This window comes from Hylaeus volcanicus, chromosome 2 (genome assembly GCF_026283585.1).
Source record: "Hylaeus volcanicus isolate JK05 chromosome 2, UHH_iyHylVolc1.0_haploid, whole genome shotgun sequence".
In the NCBI taxonomy this organism is placed as follows: Eukaryota; Metazoa; Arthropoda; class Insecta; order Hymenoptera; family Colletidae; genus Hylaeus; species Hylaeus volcanicus.
Genome location: NC_071977.1, coordinates 5,365,159 through 5,378,659, shown reverse-complemented (window position 1 = coordinate 5,378,659; position 13,501 = coordinate 5,365,159). Strand labels below are relative to the sequence as shown.

Below are 13,501 nucleotides of genomic sequence, written 5' to 3'. Positions count from 1 at the left end.
CCATCCGACATTTTTGCAAAGGAAATTGTTGTTCAGAATCGTCTCAGCTACCCCCCGTTTCCGGCTCCTCCCCGACTTTTGGGACACCCTTATAAAGTACAACGAAATCAAAATAGGCAGCTAAAGGTGCAAGAAACGAATCGAACGTCGTTTCTATGTACGTTGAATAACGCGTTGACGCGCCGAACGTGTTGATCCCTTTTCGCGATAAACGGTGTTCTTCCTTTCGTTACTGCGAATTATTGAAGCCTTCCTTTCGTTATTGCGAGTTCAGAAAGCTACCCCCTCTGCCGTTTCGTGCTGGATACTAAACGATTGTCCAGAGTGTGTGTCTGGACCAGTCGAATGGTCAATTACAAATAGTATTTAGTCATTCTGCTACAAGTACGAAACTGACCTCGCTTAAGCTTGCAGGACCAAAATCAACAGAATCGTATCGGACTCGGTGGAATATTTAGTACTTATTTTGTACTAATTCGTACCGCCAACAATAATTTTCTACCTCGTGCCGTTTTCGAAAAATTCGTGGCGCTGCTAGCTTAATATTAAGCTAGCGGGACCACGCGTCAAGATTAATAAAAATGACAAAATTAAAGTGGATACATTTAGTGCTGAATTTTTACTAATTTGTACCACCAAAAGAAATTTTGTACCTGTTACCGTTTACGAAAAAATCGTGGCGCTGCTAGCTTAATATTAATATTACGATTTTCTTGAAAACGGCAACAGGTACAAAATTTCTTTTGATGGTACAAATTAGTACAAATGCAGTACTAAATATTCCGCTAAGTCCGATATGATTCTGTTGATTTGGTCCTGGCAGCTTAAGAGAGGTAGCTAAATGCGTATTAGTGTTTTAGATGTAGATTCGACCTATACGAAACCTATGTAATATATAGAAATATTTACAAAAATATAGCCGACACGCTGCTTGCGAGACAGACTCTATTTAGTCATTCTGCTACAAGCACGAAACTGTTCCGTATTAATTTTGGGAAAGAAACCGTTTCCGTTACACGGTGAAATTACAAACAACTTGAACGGATAGTTTAGTTTAGAATGATTCGTACGCGACCCACGTGACACGGAACTCGTTAAAGAGACCATAAACTTAATGATTCATCGTGCAGCAAGTTGCATAGCTGTTGTTGCACATCTTTCCATCGACTCATCATTCGATAATCGTTGCGTCTCTGGCACCTTTTACTTCTTCCTTCCTTTTACTTTTTCTTTTTTTTTCTTTCTATACTATCGAAGTCCTTGTCAAGCCAATCGAACCTTCAAGGATAACTCAAGCCAATACCGCTGTCTTCGTTTTGTTTCGAGAGCGGAACGCGGAAATAAAAGAGGCAGAGGTACGGACAGAGGTGACCTTGAAGGTTCAGTTGGCTTGACAAGGACTTGAGATGTGGGAGTCCGTGATCTGCGCACACATGTGCCCTATCAGTCGTAAACTATTCCCCACCAACGGTATCTTAGCTCGCGGGGGCGTGGTTTAACACTTTGAGTCATGTAGTGAGTCAAGTAAGTATGATGTCGGGTGAAAGAAATTCCGGGTGAGATCTTACCGGCTTCCTCGGTGTTGCTGCAATTCAGCACGGTGACGTAGCTGTGTGTAATATAAAGTACGAGGGCAATTAATCTGTCAGACTCGGGAAAATTTTAATTGAAATGAAAAGAATTAATTGCTATTCGAAATCATTTATTTCGATTCGTTATATTTTTAATTCGGTTATTTGAAGATAAAAGTAATTTATTCGTTTAAAATAATAGATATTTCAAATGACCAATCTACGGATATTTACGTATTTACGTCGAATGTAAATATACAAAAATATACAAGGATGCGTACAACGATGTACATGTATATATTTTTATTCGTAATAAAATAGCACTTGTTTAGAGGAACTCATCGACCTAGAATATATATATATGTCTGTCTATATATATATATCTGTCTGTATAGATATGTCTGTCTATATATATATCTGTCTGTATAGATATCTGTCTGTATAGATATCTGTCTGTAGAAATATATATTCTATATCTGTCTGTATAGATATCTGTCTGTAGAAATATATATAGAATATATAGAATTTATATAAATATATTTTATAATATTATATTATATTATATTATATTGTATAAAATCGTTAAAAAATCGATATTTTTTAATAATTTTATTCTTCGATGTTTGTTCCTTATATTCTGTGTTGATTATCTTGAATTTCAATAATAATCAAGTTCTTGTCAATGACTTTTATCGTTGAATATTTTAGAATGACTTATTTCTGTTCCCTGATAAAAATAAAAGTGAAAATAACGATAAACGTTTGTTACAGCCTCCGACCCGCGACTGTGGTCCCGCGAAGACGTGGCGACGTTTCTCCGATGGGCCGAACGAGAATTCGACCTACCCCAATTCGACATGGACATGTTCCAAATGAACGGAAAGGCTCTTTGCTTATTGACAAAGGCCGACTTGGGAGAAAGATGCCCAGGCGCGGGCGACGTGTTGCACAACGTGCTTTCGATGCTTGCCAGGGACTTTAATCAGCTTCAAAGGTGCCTTCCCAGTAGTCCCGTGACACCTACCAGACCCTCCGCGTATCCTCTCAGCCCTCATTCTCATCCACCCACTCCCACCTGGACGGAGAACCCGTACACCGCGAACTTAGCCTCGTTAATGTCCGCGAATTCGGTGACATTATCACCTGCGCCGTCGGTGGACAGTCAAGCGGGTTCGCCAGGACACACGGAGGGCACTCAAAGTCAAGTGTACAAGAGCGACTCCGACGAGGATAACCAACAAGCGGCTACCGGAAGCCCGCCAGCCACGCCGACCGCTTTAGCAGCGCAAAGGCTAAGCGAAGTTTGCGTTAAGGATCAACCAAGTCCCACGTTAACACAGCCAATGATGCCTCTGACGCCCGGTGCCTTCAGGACGAATCCTGCCAACGCGAGGGAATTTTTCCCAAACGATTCGCCCGAACCCAATACAAGTGAGTACTCGTTTCACTCGTCCTGCTTTCTGTTCTCTGGTTTTCTTTCAGCTTTTACGATTTTCAACCAGAATTAGGGGGACACGTTCGTCGCGTTGCCTGGGCCAGACCACTGTAACATGTTCAAGAAATCGGTTTTTGTTGTTGTTGTATTTTATACAAAATATACAGGATGTCGCATAATTAGTGTAAGCACCATCCGACATTTTTTGCAAAGGAAACTGTCGTTCAGAATCGTCTTACAATTAGCTACTCTCCATTTCCAGTTCTTACAGTAATTCTGAGACACCCTTGTATATTTCAGAATTTTTTGTCAAAATTTGAAAAAGATCTCTTTATAATTGCTAGAGTTACTGTCTCGGCCATTTAGACTATTGAAACTTTAACGAGAAACGACATTGTCAAATCTGACACGAAATCAATTTTCACCTTAAAATTCACCTTGAAAACATTAAAAAATTAATTTCCACGCCTAATGCGTATTAATAAAAACAGTTTACATATATTTAATTGTTATAAACGTAGTACTACGTATTACGAATTATATATATTATATATACTATGTTAATTTAATTATAAGCAGTTTAATCATATGTAAGAAGATGTTACAATTTGAAAACATTTTTTTTTTCTTTCAGATGGTAGACTTTTGTGGGATTTTCTTCAGCAACTTCTAAACGACCCTTCGCAACGATACACACACTACATCGCGTGGAAAAGTCGGGAAACGGGTGTGTTCAAAATTGTCGACCCTCCCGGCCTAGCGAGGCTCTGGGGCATCCAGAAGAATCATCTTTCCATGAATTACGACAAAATGAGTAGAGCCCTTCGGTACTACTATCGTGTCAATATCCTACGAAAGGTCCAAGGAGAACGGCACTGTTACCAGTGAGTTTCTATGAAACATCCTCTTACTTTTAGTTAGACTGAAGACCTTATTTCAATGATATTTTTTTTTTATATATATTACAAATACATGCAAATAATTCTTATCTTAATTATTTTCTTGTATATTAGCACTTGTATATTAGCGCTGTAAATATGAAGCTATGAAACTAAAACGTTTAAAATGATATTACAAAAATATTGTAATTAGAAAAACTAGCTTCATATTTACCGGGCTGATATATTGGGGTTGTCCCAAAAGTTTCTTTCGCTTTATTAATAAGTAATACATGCACGATATTTTATGGTTCATGTTACATTACTGAATTGTGCACGATTCGTGTTGCTCCATTACTGTTACAACATAAATATCTATGAAATTAGATTGTCTATTTATACAAACACGATCACGTAAAATAATTGAGTTGCGACTCGCGAAAGAAACTTTTGGGACAACCCTAATATTAAGTCTACCGGAAAGTTCTGTCCGTTTTTAAAATAATAAATTCCTCATACCTTTGAATAAATTTTATCGAATAATATAATTTTTATCATTATTTATGACATCTTGCCAGCATGATTGCAATTTGTATATCGTTTATCGAACTTTCCGGTAGTCCTGATACATGCAAATCATTAAGATGTAAAAAGAATCATTGAAGTAGGGACCACCCTGGTGTCCGTAGCCACTGAAAAAGTTGAAAGCCTATCTAAGAATGTGTAAACATAGTTTCGCCATTACCATGGGTGAAAGCAGAACTTATTTAAAAGTACGTAATGTCTTTGTGTGTAGGTTTCTGCGAAATCCGACAGAACTGAAGAATATAAAGAACATATCTTTGCTGCGTCAGCAAATGCGGATAAAGTCGGAGCCGGAAGAAGAAGGAGGAAGTGGCGCCGAGCCGGAAATCGATATGCCGACAGACCTCTCGATGTCCAGCATGAGTCAGCCATCCAACGAGCAACAGCAACAACAGCAACCTCTACCTCTTCACGATCCGCCTACGAAATATAGAAGTCACGCGTACAATCTCGTAAAAACCAATCAAGAGTCGGAGGAGAGGAAGTGACGCGAAACCTAGTGCCGATTTGATTGTGCGTTTTAAATGCCGACAGTGTCGATAGACCGTTTCACCGCAGCGCATCCTCGTCGCTCGTTCGCGAACAGAAATGCGATTTCTAGAAAATCTCTTCGATGATGAAATCTGCTTATGAAGCGTATCGAGGAGAACAACCGCGAAAGAAACATCTTTCTACTGTCTGCCATCAGGAAATGATTTCCAAGGGATATTTATTATCATTCCGAAATGACAGAATCTGTTGGTTTCTACATCGCTGCCGATCAAACGACTAGATAGATACGAAATTAGCGAGGAAACAAATCCACGGACACGAAAGAAATGAATTACAGACGTTTCCGGAACGATATAAAAAAAAGACTGATGAAAAGTACATTCTACAAAGGTACGGATCAACCTGCACTATAGCGCCGAGGAGAAAAATTGAAACAGAAATATGTCTTCTACTGTGCCTCGTCGATGACCAATCGACTGGTTTCGACCCTTTGCGGACGATCGACGCATATGTACGTTCTTCCGTTGATCCTGTACGGATAGGTGAACGCCTATCAGCGTTCAGAGTGTATACAGGGTAGTTTATCAGATATTAACACCTATGTTTACGTCCCTTGTCATGCATTGCGAAAAATGTTTAAGATATAGTTGAAGTGGTTTCGAGGCACATTCTGTTGTTATTAGTATAATATCCGCGCCTCCCATACCCAACAATAAGGAGTCAAACGAGAACACGAAACGTGTAGTCGCTGGAAGGGATCTTGCGAGGTCGTAAACCGAAACAGTAGTTATTGCTTTATTGGCCCAGGTAACTTGACCCGTAGGACGACAGGGGTGTCGCGGCTCTAAAGTATACATGCCACGTTTTACACCCCCGGGCCCCAAGACTTGATGTTTGCTACGCGGATTTTTCCAAATTGGAAAAACCGAAAACTTTATAAAACGAAATAGTCTTATGGTAATCGATTCATGCATTACAGAATTATGTGTGAACATACATAAGAAGAAAAAAGTTATTGAAATATGAACATCCTAATTCTGATATCATAGTCTTCTATCATCATCATCTTTTCGGCCCTGAACGAAAAGTCTAGCTCTGTCCTTGTCTAAAAAGGTGTCAGATTTAGAGAAAACGTTAATATCATTCATACGTTCTCCACGCATTCACCTACAAATACAAACTACTACCAGAATGTGTCCAACTTGAAATCGTTTAACTTTATTTTAATCATTTTTCGCTATGCATGATAATATTGATATAAACCGAGGTGGTTATATCCGGTGAACTATCCTGTACATTATCCATCCAACGCGTAACGTGGATGTTGCTCCAAAATGGACGTCTGCGAAGGGTTAATTATCAGTCGATTCTTCAAGCGCTGATCGATTTTGCTTGAACGTTAATATCATCTCTCTATGACGTTCGATTTTCAACCGATTTTGAATCGGCTCGAGGACCACCTCGAGTCCTTCCGATGATTGACTCCTTACGGCCTCGCTTCGGAGAGCTCAGGAATCGGTCGTCATCCTGCAATCCTGGAGGATGCTTCAGTGAAGCTGAACTTTCGCGGATATTCCGCCATCGGTTTTTCCATCCCTTGTGTGCGCAAGACACGTGTGCGAGTGTGGAACGATATTCACTTCTACAACGAACTACTTTAGAAAGATATTTGAGGCTTTCACAGCCCAGTCTTCATAGTTGATACTAACCGAGGCTCCCGAGATCTGAGTCGTGTCCTTTGAATAAGATACTCCGACGTTTTGTCAGCATTACGACTACGTTTTAACTCTTTGCACTCGGGAAACGACTCTCGGTCACCGCACAAGTCTGCGTCGCACTAGAGCCCCAAAGGATTCAAATGACACCGACATCGATACGTAATTTAAACATAACAGAAGCGCATAAATTTAAACTAATAATTGCGTATAATTAAAAAGTCAAGAACTGTCCGTTAATGTTACAGTTAATTAGAATCCTTTAGGAGTATCTTATTCAAAAGACATAGCTTGGACTCGAAAGCATCGGTTAGTATCGAGCATACCTTAGAAAGGCTTATAAAGCGTTGCCGACGAACGTACAAAACGGTGTTCGGGAAACGATCGAGGTATTTCATTCCAAAGTTATTCTGTGATGTAAAGTTTAGCTTGAAAGTAAATTTTCCGGAGTGAACTATGCTTAGTTATGTAACTAGAGATTGAGATTTATCGAAAGTTTTTTATTCGAACGAAAAGAGAAACTGTTATTAAAAGTCTTCGCGTAGAGTCGAGAAATTGATGTATTATAAACTGTGCAGAACAAGCAATCCTACTTCGATTCTTTTACGAGGATCCTCCGTTGCGCGAGAGGCGAAGATCCACCCTGTAAATACCTGGATTCGATAAAACTTCAGAACCAATTTCCCGTTGCGCCACCTCAGTTGTGCCAATTTAATCGTCGGTAATTTATGTGCAAATATACGTTTAGTCGAATGTTCTGTGAAAACAACAAAGAAACGAAAAAAAAAAAGCAAGAGGGAGAAAGGTAAAACGTCACCAACGTTTATGGAACTCTCGAAAGGACAATGACCGTATCCCTAAATCGTAATTATCTATTAATAAGTTGACGAACTATAAAATGAAAAGAAGTATAGTGAACTCTGTTAAGTAAACGAAAACGCGAAAGAGTTTTATGGAATTCGGGGCCAGAGTTATATATATATATATAGATACATGTAGATTTATGTGTAAATAAATCTCTCTCTTTCTCTTTCTCTCTCTCCCTGAATATATATATATGTATATATATATATATATATTTTTTTTACTACCGAAAAGAAATTTATATGCAAAATTTCTATGTTCGTTGTCGATGGGATTGTGGCTCACATTCCTCACCAACAGACCCTAGACTTTCAAGAGAAAATGAAGAAAAGATCACCTGTTTAGGGACCGAAGGCGTGCGTACGATTAGAAACAGGTTTTAAGATCGTATTTTTGCATAAGACTCGAAGCGTAAAAGGGGGGAAAAAATAATGTATGAATGTCGTTACTACGAGCGAACGAGTATGCGTACGATTGCGTGTGTATGAATGAGAGAGAGTAGGAGAGACGAAAAGTGGGATTAAAACTGAAAAAATGAGAATTGTATTAGCGAGCAAGGGATTTATAAATGGAAAACTTTGTACAGTAATCTGCGGATGAATGAAACGAAATCGGGTCCTCGCCGTTTCAGTTATCCGGGGAGGGATGTCTTTTTTTTTAAATCTCGGATCGAAGAGCTACGCACATACCGTCCGTCGAGGAGAGTGAACGGAATACACCAAGCGTGAGCGAAATAGATCATCAGCGCACCCGTTCTGGACGAATTATCCACTGATGAAAGTTAATGTTTTTATATATTTTATTATATCTTTGGTAGAGTATTTGCCAACGGCGTGACGTTTTTCTAGCGGGAAACGAGTTCAAATACCATCTCATTGTCAGTCACGATTAGTAGCGCACAAGTTTAACACTAAAACTATCAAATCAGTCAATTTGATCCATGTACTTTCGTTAAAAATTACTCAATTAGCAATTGGCAATTTTTTGGTGATAATTAGGGGACTAAGAAAGAAATGGGAAACTATTTATATATTGATTAATTGATTTATCTCTTTCCGATCTATTAGGTACACTGGAAAGTAATGTCGTTTGTGCAATTTTAAATACTTGTTTATCACTCATCAGCTCATTGATTCTTATCGATATAGCGTTGAAAATTTCCACATTAAATGGCAAAAGGCTGTGGATAACGAAGGCGATTACGTAATTGATTAAAAATAGAAATTTATTAAAAATTTGTTTGAATTTAATGTAAAAGAAACGACATTACTTTCCAGTCTATCTAATACCTTATAAAATATTGTAGTAATTATAACAGGTTGATCGTAGGTAGTTTTAGTGTTAACCCCTTAATCCATCATTTACTTTGGGAGCATACGTGTCGTAGTCGATGCAAAGTTGCTTGCGCACTTCCATATGGCATATCTTACTCGTGCATTTCAATGACGCAAAGGAATAATGAGAGAAGTGCAACTAGAAATTAATAAAAACGAATACTGATGATGAATAATTACTTGTTGTCCACTTCGTTGAGGATGTATCTACATAAACATTTTTACAAGACAAGAGATTAGAGTAACAATAACGTAAAGAAGGCTAGTTTGGCTAGCCAGGGAGTAGAGCAACACAGATGAAAATATTTCAACTGCGATCAACTAAATCAATTCTGACGAGAAGATATATAACGGTAAATGTAAAAATTATTATTTTCATTTTGTGGATGAAATTCGATCTCTCGTGCGCATCTTATCGCTCTCGCCTGAGACCGTCTACCGCTCGAGGCAATGATTTATTCGCGTAATAAGCATATAAATAGCGATGGTGATAAGTTCGTTACAGTTAACCGGGGAAAAGTCGTTTCAGTTATCCGGAAACTACTGTATTTGGCTATTTGTACACTGTGATCTCTGTGAAATTTTTATCATAACGTATACAGATACATAGGAAAACTTTTGTTTCGTGTATATAATTTTCATGAGAGAATGATTTATAATAATTATAAATATATTAATAACCTCTCCCTTTGTCGTACACAGCACACACAGTGAGAAATTCGATTTCTAAAGACTTATGTTTTGATAATGTATCGAAAGAAACATGTAACGTTTATATTATAACATTTTAGAATTATTTATTGGCAAAGTAGGAACTTGTACATCAGTTCTCATACGTTTTAAACAGGCATTAAATACTAACGTAAATTTTGTACTCGTTGCCAATGAATATTTCCAAAAATACTATCGTACTAAAGAAATCTTCATTTGGAATGTTACATATCCTCGGAAATATGTTATATATGTTACACATGCATGCGTGCACGTGGAGTTTTATGGACCAGAGCAGCGCCGATACCGTTTGCGCAGGACGTTATCGCTCAAGATATTATTTTCAGTCGGTGTGTGATTCGTCTGCGCTATCTCTAAAGGTTCGATGCTACTAAGAACCCTTTTATTCCCCAACACTTACAGACTATCGCCTTTCCGATTTACCGATAGAATTTATAGCCCATTTCTTTTTGCACATTCTGTATAAAATAAAACCTGTACAATTTTAGGAGAATATCGATCGTTTATCGTGTAACTCATTGCAAATGAATGAGCAATGTGTAAATAGAGATTTATTTACTTATTAAGCTAATCTCTAGTGTCAATTTATTATCCCCATCAAAAATAACAAGGTAACAGAAATACTGATAAACCTCCATTGTGTGAATATTCTATTCTATTATATGAACCGTATATTTTCTATCAGAATATTATATGTGCATGCCCGTAATTAGAATGCATACAAAATTAAATTTCAACACTGCTGTAATGTGATAACAAATGCCAGGTTGAAGATAAAAGACGAGACACCGAAGGATTGAATTTTTGCTGCCTAAAATAATAGTCGAAGAAAATGAGGAACTAGGATTAACATTAGAACTATCATGCTGATTAATTTGATCCATATATGTAGAATTTATTTTTAAAGCTACTTAATTATTAGCAAAGATTTTATTATAATTTTTTGTGACAATTGTTCGAATAAGGAACTAGTTATATTGATAAAATGATTTGCTCTTCCTTCCTCAAAGATATATTTTAAAGATATAACAATATATAGAATAAGTATACTTTCATTGCAGTCATAATATAAAATATGACGTAATATGGTAATTTATACAGAAAATTTTGACTTTTAGATACTAATACAGTAATACATTTCTGTATTTGATCAGACATATTAATTATCAAAAATAATTATCGGTGTATTTTCCAAATTCCAATAAATAAAACCAAGTAACCAAATCATTGTGGATTAAATTAAGATATAAGTTAATACAAAGTTTTAAAGTCTAGAATTTCAATGAAAAATGATCTAGTATTCAACAATGGTAAGCTTTCTGTATGTTTCTTGCAGAACTCACTATAATGGATATACATATATATCACTTTGTAGTATCATTATCAAGTGTAGCGAACACGAACCGCGTGGTTCCGGCAACACATTGTTGTGATCGATGTGTCAAAAACTTTCATGTTCAGCGTTTCAAGTAACAACGAATTCAATCGAACGTTTTTAGTAATATTTTACATTTGGTGTATATGAATATCATATTTGTCTCTTGATAATTTATTTGTATGTTGTTGGAATTTTAATATAACCTCTGTAGTTCATAAGTTAGTAAGAATTATGGAGATAAACCCATTAAGTATAATTCTTGTAAAAAGTGATAGCAAGGGTGACAGACTACTATTTCGTTACCCATACGTAGCAAAATATACACGAGATTCTAATCAGTGTACTAAAAGGAAGAATCCTTATTCTTTGACTATCACAGAAGATTTGTTGCAGGTCAGTTTTATGCAACATTATAGTATTGTAATGCTTATTCGGCATATAGTAAAATTACTACCGTGAAGTATAAATCTATGTTATAAATATTTCCTGTACGCATTTCTTAATATGCTTGCATTGTAAAATAATGTGATATTAAATTAACTTCATCGACAGTCCTTACCTTTTCTGACTTCTAATATAAGTAATGGAAACTTAACTGGAGTAACCGATGAAGTCCTGTCAACGTTATTCGCTGTTAAACCAGAATTATGCGAACAAAAATTTGAATTAAAAGTGAACGACGTTCGCTTTGTTGGACATCCAACTTTAGTTCCATCTCGTGGATTAAAGGAAGTTAATTCTTCTATGCTTTTCAATATAGTCTTTGCTCTCCAAGCACAAGCAAGTCATTCTATAGTAAAATGTTATTACGATTTGAGTAGAAGGTTTGTTATATATTATGCTTATAAAAATATATAACACATTGTAGGACTCACATATTATTTTGTTTAGATTAGGCATAGCTTTGAGGCACGAAGAAAAGAGATGTGGATTCGTAATGGAAGAAATAAAAATGATGGTTTCGACTCATGATGAAGTTGCTACTAGGTATAGGAAATTATAGTTTGTTACTCTTTTGGAAAATTAATAATTAGAATTCTTTAATACATATTTCTAGATCAGAAGGTGAAAGTGACTGCGATGAATCACCCTATGAATTAATATTACAAAGAAGTTTGCTCGCACGTGACTTAAAGTCTGTATTTAGTAGCCTCAGCACTTCTGGTATAATTAACATTATGATTAATAAATGGATTCAAGTACGTTTTTGTCTCCCACAAAAAGTTCATCAATCTCATAAGAAAGGATTTGTTATTAATCCTGAAATAATAGACAGGCCAGTGTTAAAGTAATATTTAAACTTTAAAGTAATGTATTAAACATTAAATTTCATTGCAGGTGTTTGAATAGCTTAAGACCCTATCATGGTTTGCTGTTACTTATCGAACCTCTACATTTATTGGACACACTTCCGATAGATTCTTCTCCAGCATTGAAACGTCTTATTCAAATGTATAGTCCACTAAAAAGTCTACAAACTTTAGCTGCTGATTCTGATCTTACGCTTACTCAAGTTTTTCAATTAACTGGTCATTTAGTATATTGGGCCAAAGCTACTATAATTTATCCTCTTTGTGAAAGCAATGTTTACGTTGTATCACCGGATGCTGTCATAACAAATCAATTATTAGAAGCATTTTCTGATGAATTTCCAGGACTCTGTCTTTTGCAAGTATGTACGAAAAAGTTATTCGTATTTATTCAGTATTGTTCATATCGGATATAAAAACAAATTGTAATTGCAACTTTGCCTAGGTTATTAGCGATTTTTCGTTACCAACATCAATAAGTCAAAAATTAAATCCTTTGAATCAATCGCAGCAACAAACACAATTAGTGAAAATAGTTATATGGTTGTTAAAAAATCATTTACTTTTACAATTGCATACATATGTACAGTACATGCCAACTGTGCATGGCCGAGCACTACTGGTAAGTTTAAAAAATACTTTTCTAGAATTTACGAACTACAAAATCTATTTTCCAAAGGATACAAAGGATGAAATGAATCACAATATAAATGAAATGACAGAAAGTAGCAACACGTTGAATTTGAATGATGCTCCCAAAGGAATCCCAACCAATATCAAAGAAGAGTTATCGATGAATCTTCACAAAGAAAATGGAATCTATAATTATCAATCTGAAGATTATGATATTCCTTCTGATGATAGGAAATTGCTTGAGAGATTATGTCGTATTGGTTACTTCAACGGAGGACATCATTTGGAAGAAATTATGTACTTGGAAAATATTCGCAGGTCTCAATTGTTACAAATTTTAGATAAATTTCGAGATGTATTGATCACGTCTGAATGTGAAGATCCTGCTATAGCCCTATTTTATAGTCAATTTGATTCGTAATATTTTAATTTTAGTTTTATCATTAAATTGTGTGTAAATTATATTTTGTAAATATTAATTTAAAAAATTAGGACATTGTATAAAAAAAATTAAAAGTTTAAGTCGTATTGGATTAAACTGAAGAAATTCGAGTTTGATATGCCAATTTTTTAA

The 13,501-nt window shown here is 36.1% G+C and overlaps 2 protein-coding genes across 3 annotated transcripts; both read left to right on the top strand.

Moving 5' to 3' along the window:
• Positions 1–1,406: 1,406 nt before the first annotated feature.
• LOC128884845 (ets DNA-binding protein pokkuri) lies at positions 1,407–6,003 on the top strand. Its single transcript, XM_054138500.1, has 4 exons — positions 1,407–1,470; positions 2,343–3,002; positions 3,641–3,890; positions 4,681–6,003. The coding sequence occupies exons 1-4, from the start codon at positions 1,407–1,409 to the stop codon at positions 4,955–4,957; spliced, it is 1,251 nt and encodes a 416-aa protein (XP_053994475.1). The 3' UTR covers positions 4,958–6,003.
• Positions 6,004–6,038: 35 nt separating this feature from the next.
• On the top strand, positions 6,039–13,485 carry LOC128884909 (GATOR complex protein NPRL3). 2 transcript variants are annotated; one of them, XM_054138589.1, is made up of 8 exons: positions 6,039–10,217; positions 10,943–11,377; positions 11,537–11,808; positions 11,876–11,971; positions 12,042–12,260; positions 12,323–12,656; positions 12,740–12,916; positions 12,974–13,485. In XM_054138589.1, exons 2-8 carry the CDS (start codon positions 11,216–11,218, stop codon positions 13,346–13,348), a joined length of 1,635 nt encoding a protein of 544 aa, XP_053994564.1. In that variant the 5' UTR covers positions 6,039–10,217; positions 10,943–11,215; the 3' UTR covers positions 13,349–13,485. The 2 variants fall into 2 exon arrangements, with proteins under 2 accessions (XP_053994564.1, XP_053994563.1); XM_054138588.1 differs by having other exon boundaries at positions 6,039–11,377.
• Positions 13,486–13,501: the final 16 nt, after the last annotated feature.